This window comes from Cetorhinus maximus, chromosome 27, assembly GCF_964194155.1.
Source record: "Cetorhinus maximus chromosome 27, sCetMax3.hap1.1, whole genome shotgun sequence".
In the NCBI taxonomy this organism is placed as follows: Eukaryota; Metazoa; Chordata; class Chondrichthyes; order Lamniformes; family Cetorhinidae; genus Cetorhinus; species Cetorhinus maximus.
In genome coordinates, this window is record NC_135905.1 from 27,716,411 (window position 1) to 27,737,014 (window position 20,604).

Genomic DNA, 20,604 nt, shown 5'->3' on the forward strand with positions numbered 1-20,604 from the left:
GAACTGTGAGGAGGACAGTGTAGAACTTCAGAAGGACATAGACAAGTTGGTGGAGTGGGCAGATAGGTGGCAGATGAAGTTCAATGCGGAGAAATGTGGGGTGATACATTTTGGTAGGAAGAACATGGACAGCCAATATAAAACAAGGGGTGAAATTTTGAAGAGGGTGCAGGAGCAGAAAGACCTGGGTGTATATGTGCATAGACCATTGAAGGTGGCAAGACAGGTGGAGAGAGCAGTTAATAAAGCATATAGTATCCTGGGTTTTATTAATAGAGGCACAGAATACAAAAGCAAGAGGTTATGCTAAAATTATAAAAGACACTCATTTGACCTCAGCTAGAATATTGTGTACAGTTCCGGGCGCCACATTATGGGAAGGATGTGAACACATTGGAGAGAGTGCAGAAGGGATTTACAAGAATGGTTCCAGGGATGAGAAACTTAAGCGATGAGGATAGATTGGAGAGGTTGGGACTATTCTCCTTGGAGAGAAGAAGGCTGAGAGGAGATTTTATAGAGATGTTCAAAATCATGAGGGGGCTGGACAGAGTAGATAGGGAGAAACTGTTCCTGCTCATAAAAGGATCAAGAACGAGAGGGCACAGATTTAAAGTCATTTGCAAAAGAAGCAAATATGGCGTGAGAAATAACTCTCTCACACAATGAATGATTTGCACCTGGAGTGCACTGCCCGGAAGTGTGGTGGAGGCAGGTTAAATTGAGGCATTCAAGAGGGCATTAAGTGATTATTTGAATAGAAACAATGTGCAGGGGTACGGGGAAAAGGCAGGGCAATGACACTGGGTTATAATGCTCATTTGGAGAGCTGGTGCAGACACGATGGGCTGAATGGCCTCCTCTTGTGCTATTAAAATTCTGTGATTCTGTCTGCTTTCTTTCTTAGGCATTAACCAGTTTTAAAGGTACATATACGGAAAAGCAAATGATGTTACAAAGGGATTGGAGTATGTGTTACTGCACTTGTATAGGACATTGGTAAGACCCCACCTGGAGTACTGTGTACAGTTTTGGTCTCCTTACCCAAGGAAAGATATATACTTGTTTTTAGAGGGACTGCAATATAAGTTCACTGAGCTGGTTCCTGGGATGAAGGGATTGTTCCATGAGGAGAGATTGAGTCGACTAGACCCATATTCATGAGAGGGGATTGCAGTGCAATGGGTTAATAGAATAGCTATGGTAATAAGTGATGTTAATCAGGATGCAGCAGTAACATCAGTAGTCATGTGCTAGACACTCTACAGCAGATGGAGCAGGCAGCACTTAGAGAAGATGTGCAGGCTTAGCAGCTCATCATTTAAATCGTTTACATAGTGCAGATAAGGCAGTTTGAAGTAACTACCCAAGTCAGGCTACAGTGTCTCTACATAAGATACACCACAACGCCAGTATGTAAAACAGGGATCTTATTGTAAAACACAAGATTCTTCAAGGGCTTGTCAGGGTAAAGGCTGAGGATGTTTCCCCTGGTTGGTGTGTCCAGAACTAGAGTCACAGTCTTAGGTTAAGGGATCAGCTATTATGGACTGAGATGAGGAGAAATTATTTCACTCAAAGGGTTGTGAAGCTTTTGGAATTCTCTACCCCAGAGAGCGGTGGATGCCCAGTTGTTGAGTTTATTCAGTTCGGAGATCAACAAATTTTTGGTACTAAGGGAATTAAAGGATATGGTAATAGTGGAGCTGGAGTTGAGGTTGGAGATCAACCATGATCTTGTTGAATGCAGGCTTGAGGGGCCAAATGGCCATTCTCCTATGTCAGACGCTCTTATGTACAAAAGCCAAATACTACTGAATAAAAACAGAAAGTGTTAAAAATATTCAGGTCTGGCGGCATCTGTGAAGAGAGAAACCATACTCTGGGCGCTGGTTCTGTTGTGAAAGTGAAAACCTGAAACGTTAACTCTGTTTCTCTTTTCTTTTTATATATTAATATGATTAAAGTTTGCTGATGCTTAATGCAGGCATTCATGGATTAACTCGGTGATTGGAAAAGATGCGCCTTCACAGCGTCAGCTGTCATCTTTCCACACAATTCACCATTTCCTTTGTTCTAGCTCCTGCTTACAGTCCTGATTAATTCATACGACAAGGAGTAACAGAGCTCGTCAATCTGTTCAATTTGAGATGTATCCTAAAAAGAAAATTTCAGTTAAGGTTTGAGGTATTGCATTGTGGATTTGCGACTCTGCCCACTATTGAACTGTCGAAGAACAGCTGAGCATCTAATCAATGAATACCAAGGGGAGGCTGGTGTCACCTCAGTTCACTGGTTGCCTTGATAGCAGTCTCCATTGTTCTTGTGTTGATCGAGGGGCTCTGAGCTATCTGTTTATATATCGCCAGCAGTGGGATAATGAGTTCACCATGCTTAATAAATGGCGAGGCACAACCCGAAGGTTTGGAATAACGATAGATTTTTTTGAGTCGGTACGATCTGAATTCATCGTTCATTAATGCTAGCCATTCATGATCCGTCTCTGCCCTCCATGCAGCCTAACTGGAGAGACTTTCATCCTGCAGGCTGACCCCATCTAATCAAAATATTCCAAAGGAGGCTCAGTCCGGATAAGAACATAAAAACGAGCAAGAATACAGCCCATGCAATAATGTCATGGCTGATCATCTACATCAATTCCACTCTTTTTTTTCCCCCCGTCCACCTCCCCCCACCTTATTTCCATATCCCTTAATTCCTTTAGAGTCCAAAAACCCGTTGATTCCAGTCTTGAATGTACTGGATAACTGAGCATCCACAAGTCTCTGGGGTAGAGCATTCCAAAGAATACAGCAGTCCTGGAGCTTTGCCTGGAAAATGCTGCCCCCCGTTTAAAATTAGTGATAATGAATAAAATAGATCTGGGAGAGGGACACAGGAGTACGATGTGAAACGGATCAAAGAATATCTGAGTGAAAGCACAACTCCAAATATTAATAATAAGCCCTTAGCAGTCGAGTTGCTAATTGGTTGATGTGAAGATAGAACATTTCCCTATCTTCTTGTATAGACTTCCTGGGTAAAATGCATCTCGCGATGTATTGCCATCGCAATGTTCAGTGATTCAGTAATATAAATAAAATATTTGGACGAGCAAACTATATGCTTTTTACCCCACGTTTGAAAATGAACTACATATCATGTTCACTGTTGCTAATGGGTCCTATTGGAATCAAATGAATGGGGTTTAGACCCGCATATGTTTTCCTGCCTTAGTTTTTTTCCCAATTGTAGGTCATTGAGGGAAATCCAGATGGTAAAGGTAACCCCAGCTGATCCTGAGTTGGTTTTCATTGAAATACCTTTGCTCTGTATCAAAGTTAATGCGTAAATGGTCTACATATGGCTAATTGCATTGTAATTACCTTTTGTCTGGCTCACAGTTAAATAATTCTCTTCAATTTAATGGGGTCTGTTGCCTTGTATCCTTCCTGAGGTAATGGCAGGGTCGGGGTGGGTGGGGGGGAGGGTGGAATATATAATATTCTCTTTCATCAACTGTCAAGAACTACATAACTTAGAGTGAGCAATACTGAGACAGGAATTATTTCCAGTCTCGTTGATCCATTGTTTACTCTGATATGAACCTATTGAAGGCTAAAAGCTACTGCGGATGCTGGAAATCCAAAACAAAAACAGAATTACCTGGAAAAACTCAGCAGGTCTGGCAGCATCGGTGGAGAAGAAATCAGTTGACGTTTCGAGTCCTCACGACCCTTCGGCAGAACTGAGTATAGTTAGGAGAGAGGTGAAATATAAGCTGGTCTAAGGTGGGACTCAAAACGTCAACTGATTTCTTCTCCACCAATGCTGCCAGACCTGCTGAGTCTTTCCAGGTAATTCTGTTTTTGTTTTGAACCTATTGAATATTGTTTTGGGACAACCTTCAATGGGATTGTGTTTACACCAAACAAAAGGCTAGCTAATGCCCTACAGTCTTCCTTCCATCTAGCCTTTGACTAGGATAGACGAGAAACTCCATGAATAGCCACCTCAGGTCAGTCCCATTGGAGATTCTTATCACTGATCTACATTGGCTCCCAAAACAAAAACAGAATTACCTGGAAAAACTCAGCAGGTCTGGCAGCATCGGCGGAGAAGAAAAGAGTTGACGTTTCGAGTCCTCATGACCCTTCAACAGAACTGAGAAAAATTAGGAGAGGGGTGAAATATAGGCTGGTTTAAGGTGGGGGAGGGGTGGGGGGAGAGAAGTTGGAGGGGGGTGTGGTTGTAGGGACAAGCAAGCAGTGATAGGAGCAGATAATCAAAAGATGTCAAAGACAAAGGAACAAAGAGTTGTTAAAGGTGGTGATATTATCTAAGAGAATGTGCTAATTAAGAATGGATGGCAGGACACTCAAGGTACAGCTCTAGTGGGGGTGGGGTGGAAAGACTGACAGGGCATTACAGGTATAGATTTAAAAATAATGGAAATAGGTGGGAAAAGAAAAATCTATATAAATTATTGGAAAAAACAAAAGGGAGGCGGAAGAAACAGAAAGTGGGTAGGGATGGAGGAGGGAGTTCAAGATCTAAAGTTGTTGAATTCAATATTCAGTCCGGAAGGCTGTAAAGTGCCTAGTCGGAAGATGAGGTGCTGTTCCTCCAGTTTGCGTTGGGCTTCACTGGAACAATGCAGCAAGCCAAGGACAGACATGTGGGCAAGAGAGCAGGGTGGAGTGTTTAACACCTCTTTGTTCCTTTGTCTTTGACATCTTTTGATTATCTGCTCCTATCACTGCTTGCTTGTCCCTACAACCACCCCACCCTCAACTTCTCTCTCTCTCCCCCCACCCCCACCCCACCCCCCACCCCCACCCCCAACCTTAAACCAGCCTATATTTCACCCCTCTCCTAATTTTGCTCAGTTCTGTTGAAGGGTCAGGAGGACTCGAAACGTCAACTCTTTTCTTCTCCGCCGATGCTGCCAGACCTGCTGAGTTTTTCTAGGTAATTCTGTTTTTGTTTTAGATTTTCAGCATCCGCGGTAGTTTTTTGTTTTTACATTGGCTCCCAGTCTGGCAACTCCTTGATTTTTAAATTCTCCTCCTTGCTTTCAAATGCCCCTATGGCCTTGCCCCTCCCTATCTCGGTAAACCTCCTGCCGACGTGCAACCCTCTGGGATCTCTTCCCTGCTGCAATTCCGACCACTTGCACATCCTTATTTTCACTGAAGCTCTGTTGGCAGCCATACCTTCAACTGTCTTGGCCTTTAGCCTTGAATTCTCTCCCTGTGCCCCTCTGTCTCTCTGTCTCTCTCTCTCTCCTCCTTTAAGACATTCCTTAAAACCTACCTCTTTGTTTACATGCCCGAACACCTACTGTCATGGCTTGGTGTCAAATGTTGTTTGATAATGGTCCCATAAAGTGCCTTGGAACAGTTTACTGGAGGCGCTATATAAATGCAAGCTGCTGTTGCTACAAAGAATTTGCTAAAAAGGTTGCAAGAATTTTGGATCCTTTTTTTATTTTAAGTAGTCTGTTTATATATCCAGCAAATTTTGTTACTCTTTTACAATGTGCCACACCTCTTTGCTTACAAGTGTACCCAATTGCCAGCTGATTGGGGGTTTCATTGTTAAAGTTGGCGACGCTAATGCATAAAGAGCAGAGATTCATGCTCACGACTCCATCTAGTCCTGGAAAGAGCAACCTTGCTAGGACTATGTGAGAAGAGTTGGTTGGGGATTGTTGGTGGTGGGGGAAGAAAGTCTAAACTCTGACAGGTGCCCCGTTCCACACCAGTGGCATCATCCAAAGAGGAGCCAGGTGTTTTCCAGGAGTTTTTGACAGCAATCACCCTTTAACCTGCGTCCTGAACCAGGCACCCGTTTCATCACCGGTTTGAAGTTTTGTAACGCGGTGAAATAGCTGCTGCATTTGATCTAAAACAATCACTGCGCTTCAGAATAATTAATTGCATGTGAAGTGCTTGAAATTGTTTTTGGGACACAAATTAATCGCGCGTCGCACAGTGAAAATATCCCAGTTGCGGACCTGCGGAGTGTAATTTATCCAACAGCCAAGAGCTGAAGCCAACCTTTAGTCTAATTCACTTGGACAAGCTGACCACAGGTGTCTACCTTTCACCTCTGTTCTGTAAATCTTCAGTTTAAAGTGGTACAGTCAGTAATAGAATTCAGTTGTGTATGATGGCTGCAGGTCATCACAGCTTCTGACAATTTTCTGACATTTAATAATTGGATTCCTTTATGACTCTTTTAAAAAAGAGCTTCTGGCAAAAGCAATTTGCTTTCCATCAATTTTATTCATAGTTTAAATAAAAGCAGAAGCTCTTTATCTAAAAGCATTCTGTCAGCTTTTATTATATTGGTTATGCCACTGTGGCCTTACATGAATGTTCGATAATGAATAGGCTTCTCCATTTTCAATGATCCAGAAGTAGTACTACCCTGTTTGCGTGAAAGGGGGAGAAGGCACACGCGTCGGCTGGTAGGCTGCTCCTTGAACAAGGCGTAATTTTATCTGAGGCTTGTCCAAAATGACAGGCTCACAGCCAAGCCTTCAATTGATGAGAGTGGCTGGAGGTAATTGCACACAAATTGGAAGAAATTGTGCAGTCGGAGCTGTGGAGCGTTTCTGAAGCAGAGGTGATGAGAGTGGTGAGCAATACACGCTGCCCTTTAATCCTGGGATGGCACTTGCTTCAGATTTAGCACTAAGTTTGCTTTGGAGCTGATCTCTGGATGAACCTCCAACGTCCCCACATTCAAACAAAAGACACATTGTAAGTTGTGACCAGTAAACACGAAGACACAATTGGAGAGAAATTAGTCTTGAGCGGCACATCATCACCTGTTAGACACTCCTCCTGATATTCAGTTCTACCAGCTTCAGTGGAGCTGATCAGCGAATGAGGGGACAGTCAGTCGAAGTGAGAGAATTTTGCATGCTGACCAAGGAGAATTTCTAGCCCATTGTGACCATTATCAGTAAGGTTAAATTTTTAGCATTGGTTGCAGAGACATGTGGAAGTCATTGTGATTGAGTTATTTTTCTGCAGGTGTGAATGATCCCTTGAATTTATCGTATGTCAATGATTAGAGTGTTGAAGGATAATCAACATGTGTGTTATCACCCATTAGGGCCCAAAATATTGTTTACCTTCTCTAGGAAGAATAAAGTTTCTACACATTGAACATTTCCTCCTTATCATCAGTTCAATGTATAAAGCGAAAGGGTGTTTTTGTTATCTTCAATGAATTCCACTAGGTCACTCAAATGTTATAGGAAATTGTTTACGGGCAGAGATTTGTATTTTTGTCTTTAGGAGTAGACTTTCTAATTGGGCTGGGGTGGACCACAAGGGTCATCAGATTTCCTCTGGCAAGGCCCATGCGATCAGGATCTCAAGACTCTGTGTTTTATATTTTGGTCCCCCTGTCCTTGGTATGTGTCAGCATGTTATTTCAGTTGCTGAATCCTAATAGACATCTTCTACTGTGATATACCACTGTTTTCACTGAACAAATAACGTTGCCTTCCAAAAGGTAAGAATAGCCAGGAGCGTATTAGTATTTGCGGGGAACAGCCAGAAGTTTGTATGTATTTGCAAGGGAGAATGTATTAGTACTTGCAGAGAATCATATCTGGGAATGTGTTGCTCTTTGCAGCGACTCTCCAGGTGATTAACAGTCTCTGCAGATAGTACCCCAGACAAAGGTTTGAAGACTGTTGTGTTATACTAATGCCATGTTTTCCAAACAGATTTACTGACAACAATCTCTAGTTAGGAATGATTAAAAAAAAAACGCAGTGGTTTTAAATCTTTATCCGGGAAATCATCTGCAATTACCGAAAGACACTGGCAAGAGAGAGTGACTAACTGAATGGATCACTGTTCTCAGTCATCCTTGTCCTCTTTAGTAGCGTGCAACGCACAAGCAATGGGCATAGAAAGAAAGAAACTTACCTTTATATAGCGCTTTTGATGACTTCAGGCAGTCCCAGCACTTCACATTCAGTGATGCACTTTTGTGAAGTGTGGTCACAATATCAGAAAATGTGTCAGTTAATTTGTCAGAAATGACCAGACAATCTGCTCTGGTGATTTTGGGTTGAGGCATGGCCAGAACGCCAGGGAAATCTCCCTGCTCTTATTCAAAACAGTGCCAAGGGTTTTTACATAACCATCGGAGAAAGCAGGTGGGGTCAAGCCGTTAAATCTCACACCTCAAAGACGGCACCTCTGGCAGTGCAGCACCCCCTTCAGCACTGCGCTGTAAGTGTCAGTCTAGGTTATGTGTTCACGCCCTGAACCCTGCAAGAGGAGGGAGGCTATCGCTTGAGCTGAAGTTCAAACATAACAATTGTTGAACGCGCACAAAACAAGGGAAATTTGGACCCAGTGTAGTAAATTATTCTTATTTTTTACAATATGAGTAACGTGAGCTATTAAATAATTGAGAATCCTTCTTTGCACACGATGATTCCTCAGGCTGATCATTAGTAAAATATGTGCTCTGTCATCCTGTTTGCAAACTCCCTCAAATCTAGTGGCTGACAAAGTGCTTATGGCATTCAGTGAATTTCTCATGACAGTGCCTTCACAAACTAGAGGTTGCGAATGATAGCAAACATATACTGGGGGAATGGTCAGGATGCATGCAGTGCACTGCCTCCAGTAGAGACGGATGGTTTTATCATGACAGTTGTAATCATTGTTATCAAACTTGGCTTCAAATTTTATGGAGGTGCGATCGTGGAGATGCCATCAAATCTACACATTTGTAAATTAAGCTAAACTTTTATTAATCACTGATTTGACCTCAGCTAATTCCAGATGCCCTTGGAGAGAGGGTGGAGCAGATTCACTGGGACAGTACTATGAATCAAGAATTTGTTATCCCAGGAGACTGGGGAAGCTATTCTTGGAGCACAAAAGGTGAAGGGAAGATTTAATGGAGGTGTTCAAATTGATATGGGGTTTTGATGCTGGTAAATGTGGAGAAACTGGTTGGTAACCCAGGCACCTAGATTTAAAATGATAGGCAATAAAATAAAACAGGAGCGAGGTGAAGAAAAACAAAACTTATGCAGTTTTTATGATTTGGAATGCACTGTCTGAAAGGGTAGTTGAAGTGGGTTCAGTAGCAGCTTGAAGAGGGGATTGGATAAATACTTCTAAGTTTTCAGGGCTATATGGAAAGAGTGGGGGAGTGGAACTAATTGTCAGCTCATTCTGAGAGTTGGTAGGAGTATGATGTGCCAAGTGACCACCTGTGCCATACAATGATGACAGTGCCAACCTACAGAACGCCAACTCTTGAATAAATGTATTACAAATGCAATTTGTTATGCAAATTGTTGAAGATAAAGATTTATTTGCATTCGTAGTGTTGACCTGTAGATGAGGTTTTCAGAATGGCAGAGATACAACAGGATACAATGGTGTAGTGGCTACAATATTAGACAAGAAACCCAGCCATTTATTTTTTAAATTTATTCTTTGGCTGAATATGAGCATCGCTGGCTAGGATAGCGTTTATTGCCCATCCCTGGTTGCCCTTGAGAAGGCGGTGGTGAGCTGCTGCCTTGAGACGCTGCAGTCCCTGTGGCGTAGGTACACCCACCATGCTGTTAGGGAGGCAGTTCCAGGATTTTGACCCAGCGACAGTGAAGGAACGGCGATATATATTTCCAAGTCAGGATGATGAGTGGCTTGGAGGGGAACTTCCAGGTGGTGGTGTTCCCATGTGTCTGCTGCCCCTGTCCTTCTAGATGGTAGAGGTTGTGGGTTTGGAAGGTGCTGAAGGAGCCTTGGTGAGTTTCAAGTTGAAGGTTCAAATCCTGTTGTGGTAAATTATGAAATGAAATTCAATGAATCTGGTGCTTCAACACCATTTTTAAAGCAAACTGAAATCAGAAATTGCTTAACATAGAGAGTTAAGTTAGAGCATAAATGAACCTTGGAGTTGTGAGACTCTTCCAGACCATCCTAGAAACTTAGTTGGCAAAGAGAACCCATTGGGATGTCTGTCCTTTGTTTCATGGGCAGTGAGAATATGGTGATTTTGATGCTTTTTAAACATGAATGTTTAAGAATTGTATGTTGTATGAGTATAAGAAAAACCCAGAATTTGACAGTGTCTGTGCAAATTTCATACCAAATGATTTAAGTGGCCTTGATTTTTAGTCACGGCAGCCTCAGGATTGTGTGAGTGGATTATGTAGAGAATGATAACCAAGTTACTCAGAGAGAGAGAGAGAGTGAAAAGAATTTCGGATAATTCAGGAGCACAGAAATTGCAAGATCAGCCCTGGGTTAGAATCCAACCTTTTCTGACGAGATGAAAGGTTTATCTCTCTGCTAGCTTTGCGAGTCTTAAGTGAAATGAATTTGATCAGTCAACTCCGCTCTGGAGGAATAGTGTCAACAGCTCAAACCTGCCCGTAATTCGGCAATAATTGGAATTAAATTGATAGCCTCAATCTGAAAGCTGGCTGTAAAGAAATGGAGGTGTTGCACTGGGTTAATATTATAAGCTCCACTAAGGTTTGGAGTTATAATACCATCTTACGATAGAATAGTGGGAGCTTTGTGACCAAAGGCTTTGTATGAATTTTGTATCGATTTCATCGAGCTTTACCTGACCTTGGAATGTTTCGCTTGCAGCAGTGAGTACGAAGAGGGAACATTGTCGTAAGAAACTGGTCTACAGTGACCCTGTGCTCCCTGGGAACAGTGGTTAGGGGATGGTATTTCCAATTCGCCAGTGTAAAAGTTGACACTAAACAGCTCAATGGAAAGCTTGAGTGGCCAGCCTGAGGTCTTAGAGTCATGAAGGCACAGGAGACCATTCAGCCCATCAAGTCCATACCAATGTTTCATGGTGTTGTGCAACTGGTAGTGCGGAGAGAAACTGAGAATTCTTAGCTGGACTTCATGGTAATAGACTGGAAAAAGAAAAGAGTATAAATGATAAGAAGAAGAAAGAGAGCAGTAACTGCGATTGATCATGCTCAGGTGTTCGTCCTGAATGTACAATTAAATTGCATATTCCCCCCCCCAACTAATCCCAAAGTAATTACCAATGCTACACAAATTAGATCATTCTTTTTTGTATAAAACTCATGGACATATGTTTCTTACTTTGAGAATAAACTACTTACACCAACAGGAATCCAACCAAGCACTTTGTGAGTCACATGATGCAAGATCCCAGATGTTCGTCATGGCAATGAGAGTTGAGAAACTGCTCTTTGGGCGGAATCGCCCCAGATTTGCACTAAGTGTGGTAGCGGGAGAGAAAAAGAAAGTTTTACCTGCTGGCCGTAATGGCGGCTTTTCACGCCGTATCGTCCCAATCCCACTCCATCGTGCATTTCTGGGGAACACGCTGTTTCGATGGCGGGTGGGCTCTCATTTGCCCATCGTACCATCACTCCGCCGCTTCCTAACACCGAGTGCTATATTTAAATTGCAGCCGCGCTCACGCCTCTCAGCGATTCCAGCCCAGGACTGCTGCACAGAACACATGGCTCCAAAAGGCAAGAAGGCTGCAGCCCCTTGGTTTATTGATGCATCCCTCGAGCGCCTTTTGGACATCATGGAGACCCTCCGGGATGTCTTCTACTCCCGCTCTGGCTGCAGGAGGTCCCGCAACCTCACCACTCCGGCTTGGGAGGCGGTGGCAGTGGTGGTCAGTGCCAATGCTGCGCAGAAGAGGTTGGCCATCCAGTGCAGAAAGAGGATGAATCCATGCCACAGGGTAATACAATCACCTCAACACTCTAAACTCACACACTCACAAGGCCATCACACATTCACTGGCATCTCACTCACTGCCAGCTCAAGGAGCATCACCACTCACTCTCTCACACTCACCCTCACATCTCCATCTAGCCTCATCTCCTCTGGAGACTGTCTCCTCAGCCCTCACCATCATGAAGACACTCGTACAGATCAACATGTACCTCCACACACCCTGGGATACCCTCCTTCCCCAGTACAGCCCTCGCCCTGCAGCCTCTTCCCTTGCCTGAGGCCACTTCTCCCCCTTCCCCAAGCAAACCCTGGCCCTGCAACCATTGAAAAGCCACTCCTGCCTTACAACTGGTTTGGTAAGTGGAGACCTGCCCATGAGCCCGCCTATAAGTGATGTGGCGCTGTCTGTGAATCCTGGTGCTGATGACTGCGAGTGCTGCCCGAAGTAAGGTAGGCAAACAAACCTCGAAGTCCCGGGTGAAGTGCAGCTCACCAGGTGCACGTTGCTGATGTTCAGTGTGAAACATGTCGGCGTGGCTCAGATCATCCAGCGTGGGGGAGGTGGGGTGATGATTCCAGTGAACTGAGCTTGTAATGACACGCTGATGTATTAACAATGAGGTTTCCAACAGCGGGAAACACGGCCCATCATTGACGGGCAGAGCAGACGATCGCAAACTGGTTTCACGATATCGTAAAACCGATTTTTGGCCTTCTCGCCATCCTGTCCTCTCACGCCACCAAACATGCCAGCCGCCAACGGGCACGGAAAATTCTGCCCTTTGTGTTTCACTGGAATAACTTTGAAGAGTAAGATTCTGTTCACAGGCTGTCCAATTGTAGGGAAGCAACACCACCAAAGTCCCATACTGCCCTCACTAGATTCCAAAGCACCAGGAGCCGGGAAATGTTGCTGAGTTTTCTCTCCCTAGGCTTGGGCAGATCAAATGCTTGTGCCACACCTGCCAATTGACTCAGTACAATCCAGGGATTGAAACTGAAACATTACTGACCCCAATGCTGCATTGGATACTGGACTCATCCACTTAAGTCTCTATTTTAAGCCTGCCCCTTTTTAAGCCATTCCACTTTAACGCCGGTCAGTTTACGGATCAGGTATTCGCATTTCGCATTGGGGGTTTCGATTTAATGTCATTTCGCGCCGGGTCTGCGCGTGGGGCCCCGTGACCCGATCGGTGCCATTCTGAAGTGGCAGCTCCCGTGCCCCATCCCTCCTGCTCGACCCCCCGCTCCAGCCTGCGGCTCACCTCCCTGACCCCGCACCTTGAAGCTGCTCTCACACCACTGGCTGTTTCCTGCCCCTCGCTGCTCACCTCCCGAACCCGCGCTCATGCCAAGGTTTCAGGATGGGGAAGCAGCGAGTGGGAGGGGTGGTGAGAGGGAGTATCGGGGGGAGCAGGATGTGTGGCGAATTGGAGGTCAGTAGAAAGAGTTAGCGGATTTCTTTTATATTTTTAAATTTATTTTAAGAGCTATTTCACTTACAAATATAGGAAGTTAGCAATGTAAAGTATTTCCACTTACAGGATGTAATGTTTTAATGTTGTTCCTGATGGGAAGGTCCTACGGAACCTAACTACAGCTTTTACATTGGTTGTAATGGGGAAATCTGATTCGCTTAAAGTTGTTCTTTCTAGGAATGCAACAGCAATGTTAAGCGAGGACTTACTGCACTGTTAATGCAGAGGTGGAAACAGGGGTAACACCTAAAGTCATCTGTAATACACGTGGATACTGGTAAAGATGGCAAAAGAAATTTGGGTTTCAGTTTCTATTCGCAGGTCAGAAATATTCACAGATTAGCTATGGGATCAGACAGCGTTCTGCAGTTATTACTCAGTCACCACGTCACAATAAAACATTGACTCCTGGATCAGGCTCTTGAACCATTGCTCAGATTAAAATGTGAGAACCTAATCTGGGTTAAATGGATTTGAAGTTCATGTCCAATCGTTCTGCAGTGCCACGGGTGGGGGGAAGAAGCAGGAGATTGGCATTAGGTGAATTGCTCCTCCAAAGGGCCAGCACAGGCATGGGGAGGTGGGCCGAATGGCCGCTGTCCGTGCTGTATCCACTCTACGATTCTACGAACTGCCTTTTCTGGGTGTCTGTTCAATTAGCCTGTGAGGTGGTTGGGAGGGGGACAAAGATTTTTTTTTTTAACTTTGCTTGATGCTCATGAAATTTGTCTGTATGCCTCTCGTCCTTCTCATTATCAAGTTAACTAGTTAGTTTAATTCAAACTTACCAGTGCTGTTTATGACATGTACCATGTTTCCCTGCATTTTTCCTCCTGAATTTGTATAGCTCATGAGCTTTATTCATGAGCAAATCTTTAGATATGTGAACTGAAGGTACAAGAATGTGTAGATCAGTGATGCAGTGGTGCCTGTTGTACTTCTGTGTTCTAATATTAATGTTGTATTTCATTGTTCTTTTCAGGCAACAGATAATGATATTGGAAGCTACGGAAATGTCAATTATTTTTTCAGTGATGAATCTGACAGGTAGGAACTTGCTGTGGATAATAAGAGTTTCAGAATCAGTAGCTGTGTGGTCTGTGCCAGTCAGTTTTACAAACTGTACAATTAATGGTATCATATAATCAATTCTGAAATAAGTGCCAGGTGTTTGGACCCCACCCCCCAGTGAGAGTCGGCGTGTGGGGGACCCGTAGCCAAGTGAGACTCAGTATGTGTGGAATCCCCCAGTGAGAGTCGGTGTGTGTGGGACCCGTACCCCAGTGAAAGTCAGCATGTGTGGGACCCGTACCCCAGTGTGTCTCAGTGTGTGTGGAAACTGTACCCAAGTGAGAATCAGTGTGTGTGGGACCTGTAGCATGTGACAAGTTACCCCACCAATTCTCTTCCCTTTTATGGCTTCAAAACATTACTAAATTTAGAATGAGTATGGATGGATCCTTCTACTGGCACCTGGTAAGTTACTGTCTCTCGGCCTGGTCATCTCCAGTAGTTATAATATCTGATTTACCACTTAACCTGTGCTGTTTTTTCCCTCCTGCTCTCCCCACCCCTGCCGCCCAAGTGCACACCTGAATATATACACGCAACCTTTTCCCTCCACAGGCATTATTTACTGGTTTTAGCATAACCGGGCTTCAGTGTTTGCACTCTTGCCTCTAAGAAGACTGTGATTCCAAACCTCTCTCCAGGATTCGAGGTCGTAATCAAGGCTGCCATTTTAGTCCACTGCAGAGGGTGACCTGCATTGTTGGGAGTTTTTGTCTCTTGGATGCAACGTTGAACTAATGAATTGCCTCTTCAGGTGGATATAAATGATCCCACAGAACTCTTTGTGAAGAAGAGCAGGGAAATCTCCCAATGCCTTCGCCAACGCTGTTCTCTCAAACAACACTGCCAGAATAAATTAGCTGTCTCTGAGATCTTGCTCCATGCAAATTGGCTGTCAGGTTTGCCTGCGAAAACAACAGTGACTACACTTCAAAAGTAATTCGTCGTCTGTGTGAAGTGTTTTAAAATGTCCTGAAGATGTGAAAGGCACAATATAAATGCATGATTTTTTTCTAATGAATGAAGAACGCGGATTATTTAATCTCTTGAGGGTGCTTTTCTCTGAATTAATCCTGTGTTCTGGTTCCACTTCACGTAGGCATTTTGTTTTGTACTTGTGGTCTTTTTTTTTGTGTGTGTGGGACATCTACTTAAACACAAATCTGAAAAGATTTCACAGCAGGCAATATCAAAATGTGCCACCTGCTAAAATGTAAAAGGTGCCCATTTGATTCCACTTGAAGATAAGTGGACAATTTTACTTGGGGAAAGGAACAGCGTGTGAACATTTATTTCTCTGCTGTCGTTGGAGATACAAGGGACGGGTAATTCGGACTTTTGGTAATATATGAATACAGGTGGTATTGATTCGGCTGCCTGTTTCACATTCATCTCATTTTCATTGTCTTTGAAATCAACTACAGAGATTGTTCTAAAACCGGTGGCTGAATCAATATTTCCTGCTTGACACCATCATCCAAAATCCAAACGGCCCTCAAAAGAGTTTTTAAAAATGTTCAAATTTGTCCCTCACTGTGGTGGCTCAAACTGTCTGCAAAGCTTCTCTGTGTAAACATACTTTCCCTCTCAATGTTCCTGTTACTTCAGTTTCCCTGAGCGAGGCCACAGATTTGCAGTTTTGAGTTGAAAATGGACAGGACTGTGCTAAACTGGTAGAGATACCATCAAGTCAAAATGGAACTTGATTTACTCAATTGTTGCAAACCGGTGACTGGAGATACAATAAATTGGAAACACGCCTGTTAGTTCAGTGATCTCGCTCCTCACGTGACAACTGGCACAGCTGTAACGATGTGGAGAATTGCATAGATATAAATCTAACCCTTGGCAATGCCAATGCCAAATCGCTGCCAGTGCCCAGCACAAGCCTCTGAAACTAGAGTTTAATCGATCAGTTTGATTTTGCACCCGAAGGTAAACCATGTGAAAATGTTCACGAAAATAGAAAGGGAAATTTGCATTTATATACCCACTTTCACAACCTCGGAACATTCCTGTAGAGCTTTACAGCCAGTGAAACGTAAGAACCCCGGCAGCCATTTATTCGCACAGCAAGATCCCACAAACAGCAATGATCAGATAATTTGGCCCGCTGATATAAAAACAAAGTGCGAGAAATACTCAGCAGACCTGGCAGTATTTCTGAAGAGAGAAACAGAGTAAACATTTCCTGCCAAACAGGACTGTTCCAAATTGGAGGGTAAGAAATGTGGTGTGTTTTACACCGTTGAAATGGGAGGGAGAGGGAAAGAAGAACAAAAGGGAAGGCGTGGGATAGGACAGAGGGTGGGAGAGATTAAATGGCAAAGATGTCATGGAACAAAAGGCAAAGGGAGTGGATTATATTGAAGAAACAGCATTGGTCCAGAGCGAGTGTAAATGGCAGAATAATGAACAGCTCTGTCCGAGAGCAAAAACATGAAAGACAAGATTCAGACTGGTACATGGCAAAAACAAAAATCAAAGTGGGGAACAGAGTTCATGGTCTGAAATTGCTGAACTCGTGTTGAGTCCAGAAGGCTTTAAAGTGCCTAATCGGAAGATGAGTTGCTGCTCCTCAAGCTTGCGTTGTGCTGTTTTACTGATGTTGGTTGAGGACAGATATTGGACAGCTCTCAAGATCTTCTGCGAGGGCCTTGGTATAATGCCTCATCCAAAAGATGGCAGCTGCAACAGTGCAGCTCTCCCTCAGTGCAGCCTGGCGTGTCAGCCTAGATTATGCACGGAAGGCTCCAGAATAGGACATGAACCCGCAACCTTCTGACTCAGAGGGTGCTACCCATAGAGCCACAGCTGACACCCTATAAATATATTTTTTATCCCGTGACTTTATACTAGCCAATAAACGATGAAGTGGTTAATTATGTTTTTCATTGTAGGAGGGAACTTTTTCAAGGCTTTTTCTGATGGGTCAATAAGGTTAACAAGTGAGCAGTTAAAACAAAAAAGAAAGACTTGTATTTACATTACACATTTCGTGACCTCAGGACACCTCGAAGCACTTTGCAAACAATGAATTACTTTTGAAGTGTAGCCATTGTTATAATGTAGGGAGCACAGCAAATTCCCATCAACAGGAATGTGCTAACGATTAGATAATCTGTTTTTAATGATGTTGATTGAGAGATAAATATTGACCAGGACACTGGGGCTGCTCTTCAAACAATGCCTTGGGCCCTTTTGCATCCACCTGAGGGCAGGTGGAGCTTCAGTTTAACATCTCATCTGAAAGATGACACTCCCAACAGCATAGACGTTTGTGCTCAAGTGGGAGTTGAACCCTGAACCTTATGATTCAGAGGCAGGAGTGCTACCGCTGAGCCACGGTCAGAAATTGGTATTTATAAGTTTGATCCTCAGTCTGTATTGAATCAACAAATTGCAGTTGCCTCTGGTGCCTGAGGTTGGAGAGGCCAAAGTTCCCAGTGTTTCTCAGCAACACAGTGCTTTCCCCAACTGCATTAACTTCAGGGTGCTGGGGGATATGATTATGGCCAAATTATTTTGGGAACAGACCCCTTACACACTTAATCCCTCTTCCTCTCTCTCCACCCCGCCAATCCCCAGTGACTGTTGTGCTGATGGTGGTTAAGGTGGGGGTCAGTACCTGGTGACACCTGGATAATGGGGTGCGCCTTCCGTGCTCAGGGACCCTGCTGCCATCATCTTGTGTAAATGATCTGCACTCGTGTGAGGCTTCGAAGGCAATACCAATTCACAGAATCACAGGGACAACCCAACTGTGTGTCCATCACTTTCGAGGGGAGCTGGTGAAGCAGCAGCGCAACAAGGGGGAGAAACAGGACCCAGACCTGAAATACCCGTGGACATAACAGTTTGTGTTTCAATTTTATGAAAAAAACGTTTTCACATAAAGAAAATAAGTATGTGAAAAGCAAAAATACTAAAACATACGGAAAATGGAATCCAAGTGGACAGTTCCCTTTTAAATATGGAGTTGTAAATTCTATAGTGTATAATCATTATACATTCCTAGCATTGTGTAGAAGTGCTTCCAAATTTTCTCAGTTCTTCATATTAAATAGGTGCCAGTAATGTGATAAAACGCATCAATTACTGTATAATGTACAAATAATGAAAAAAACAATTCTATTCAATTCCACACTTGCCAGACGACATGGTGAAATGTAAAATTAATTTATTTTGCTTTGAGGATATTACACATGCATCACATTTCATTACAATATTGCCCAAACATTTAAGTATGGTTCACAGTTAAATACTGTCATTGATCTTGCTCTTCCATGGTTTTGGTTTTGCGTTTTACACAAGATGTTCGATGTAGCCCTTGACGAACCTATCATTTATTGGTATTTATCAGTGGGGCATCAGAATGTTCATTGCCACTGGAGTAATTCGTACTCAGTTTTGATGAACTGTGGTACAATGTAGATGCCTCTGTTGTTCAGTGGGCAGCACTCTCACTTCTGCCAGGAAGTTTGAGTCCCGTTCTGCAGAACTGAAGGGGTGCTGCACTGTCTGAAGTACCACCTTTTTTTTTGATGAAACCACCTGCCTTCTCGGGCAAGCGATCCCAATGCACTATTGAAAGAAGAATGGAGGTGTTCAGTGCCCTGGCCAATTAGTGATCCCTCAGACAACACTTAAAGCAAATGATCTGTCCATTTATTCCATTGTGGCAGCTTTCTCTACATATTGTCTGCTGCATTTCCTACATTACACAATGCTTACCCTTGAAATATACTTAACTGGTTGCAAAGTACTTTGAGACATGCTGAGGTTGTCAAAGGTGCTATAGAAATGCAAGTCTTTCATTTCCCCCAATGCAGTTTTGTGTCAATTTGTCATCAGATTTTACTGTGCCAATTTGCTTGTCCTATTGTTGATAAAGATTTGTACCAAGTAAATCGATTCAGCTTTAATGGGCCTCCTATTATCACATATAAAAGCAGAAAGTGCTGGAAAAACTCAGCAGGTCTGACAGTATCTGTGGAGAGAGAAACAGTTAACGTTTCGAGTCAGTATGATCCTTCTTCAGAGCTAAAGAGAGGTAGAAATGTGATGAAATTTATACTGTTTAAGGGGTGTGGAGCAGGTGAAGCTGGATAGAAGGCCAGCAATAGGTGGGGGAAAAGGAGAGATTGATAAAGATGTCATGAAGAAAAGGACAAAAGGAAGTGTTAATGGTAGTGGTAAGAACTAAAGGAGATGCTGATAGTGGCATAAAGGTAAGAAAGAAGAATGTGTTAATAGCAGAACAAGGGTAAGCACTCTGTGAAAGAACAACATGGAACAAGTAACAGATAGCCCTATAGAGGGGAGGGGGCGGTGTTTGGGGAAAAAGAATGTAAAAAGGGGATAAAACAATGAATATATGAATAAAAATGAAAATAGGTGGATAAAAAATAAATTTTAAAAAGGGGTGGAGATAGAGGAGAGAGTTCATGGTCTGAAGCAGTTGAACTCGATGTTCAGTCCGGAAGGCTGTAAAGTGCCTAATTGGAAGATGAGGTGCTGTTCCTCCAGTTTGCGTTGAGCTTCACTGGAACATTGCAGCAAGCCAAGGATGGACATGTGGGCATGAGAGCAGGGTGGAGTGTTAAAATGGCAAGCGACAGGGAGGTTTGGGTCATGCTTGCAGACAGACCGAAGATGTTCCGCAAAGCGGTCACCCAGTCTGCGTTTGGTCTCTCCAATGTAGAGGAAACCGCATTGGGAGCAGCGAATGCAGTAGACTAAATTGAAGGAGGTGCAAGTAAAATGCTGCTTCATCTGAAGAGAATGTTTGGGCCCTTGGACGGTGAGGAGGGAGGAGGTAAAGATGCAGGTGTTGCACCTTCTGTGATTGCATGGGAAGGTGCCGTGGGAAGAGAATGAGGTGTTGGGGATGATGGAAGAGTGAACCAGGGTGTCCCGGATGAAACGGTCCCTATGGAATGCTGACGGGGTATAAGCAGAAGATGTGTTTGTTGGTGGCATCATGCTGGAGTTGGTGGAAATGGCGGAGGATGATTGTTTGAGTGGGGAAGCTGGTGGGGTGAAAAGTGAGCACAAGGGGGATCCTAACATGGTTCTGGGAGAGAGGGTTAAGGTGTAAGGACAGAAGCGCGGGAGATACATCGGACACAGCTAAGGGCCCTGTCAACCACAGTGCATGGGAAACCTTGGCTAAGGAAGATGGAAGGCCTGTCAGAAGTGCCATTTTGGAAAGTGGCATCATCGGAACAGATACGGTGGAGGCAAAGGAACTGAGAAAATGGGATGGAGTCCTTACAGGAAGCAGGGTGTGAGGGAGTGTA

At 43.7% G+C, this 20,604-nt stretch overlaps 1 protein-coding gene across 1 annotated transcript in view; it reads left to right on the plus strand.

Moving 5' to 3' along the window:
- Nucleotides 1-20,604, plus strand: part of cdh23 (cadherin-related 23) — a 701,272-nt gene that overhangs the window by 359,522 nt on the left and 321,146 nt on the right. Inside the window, exon 13 of the mRNA XM_078530938.1 lies at nucleotides 14,214-14,278. Coding sequence (XP_078387064.1) covers nucleotides 14,214-14,278 — 65 coding nt within the window. The remainder of the gene's footprint in view (nucleotides 1-14,213; nucleotides 14,279-20,604) is intronic.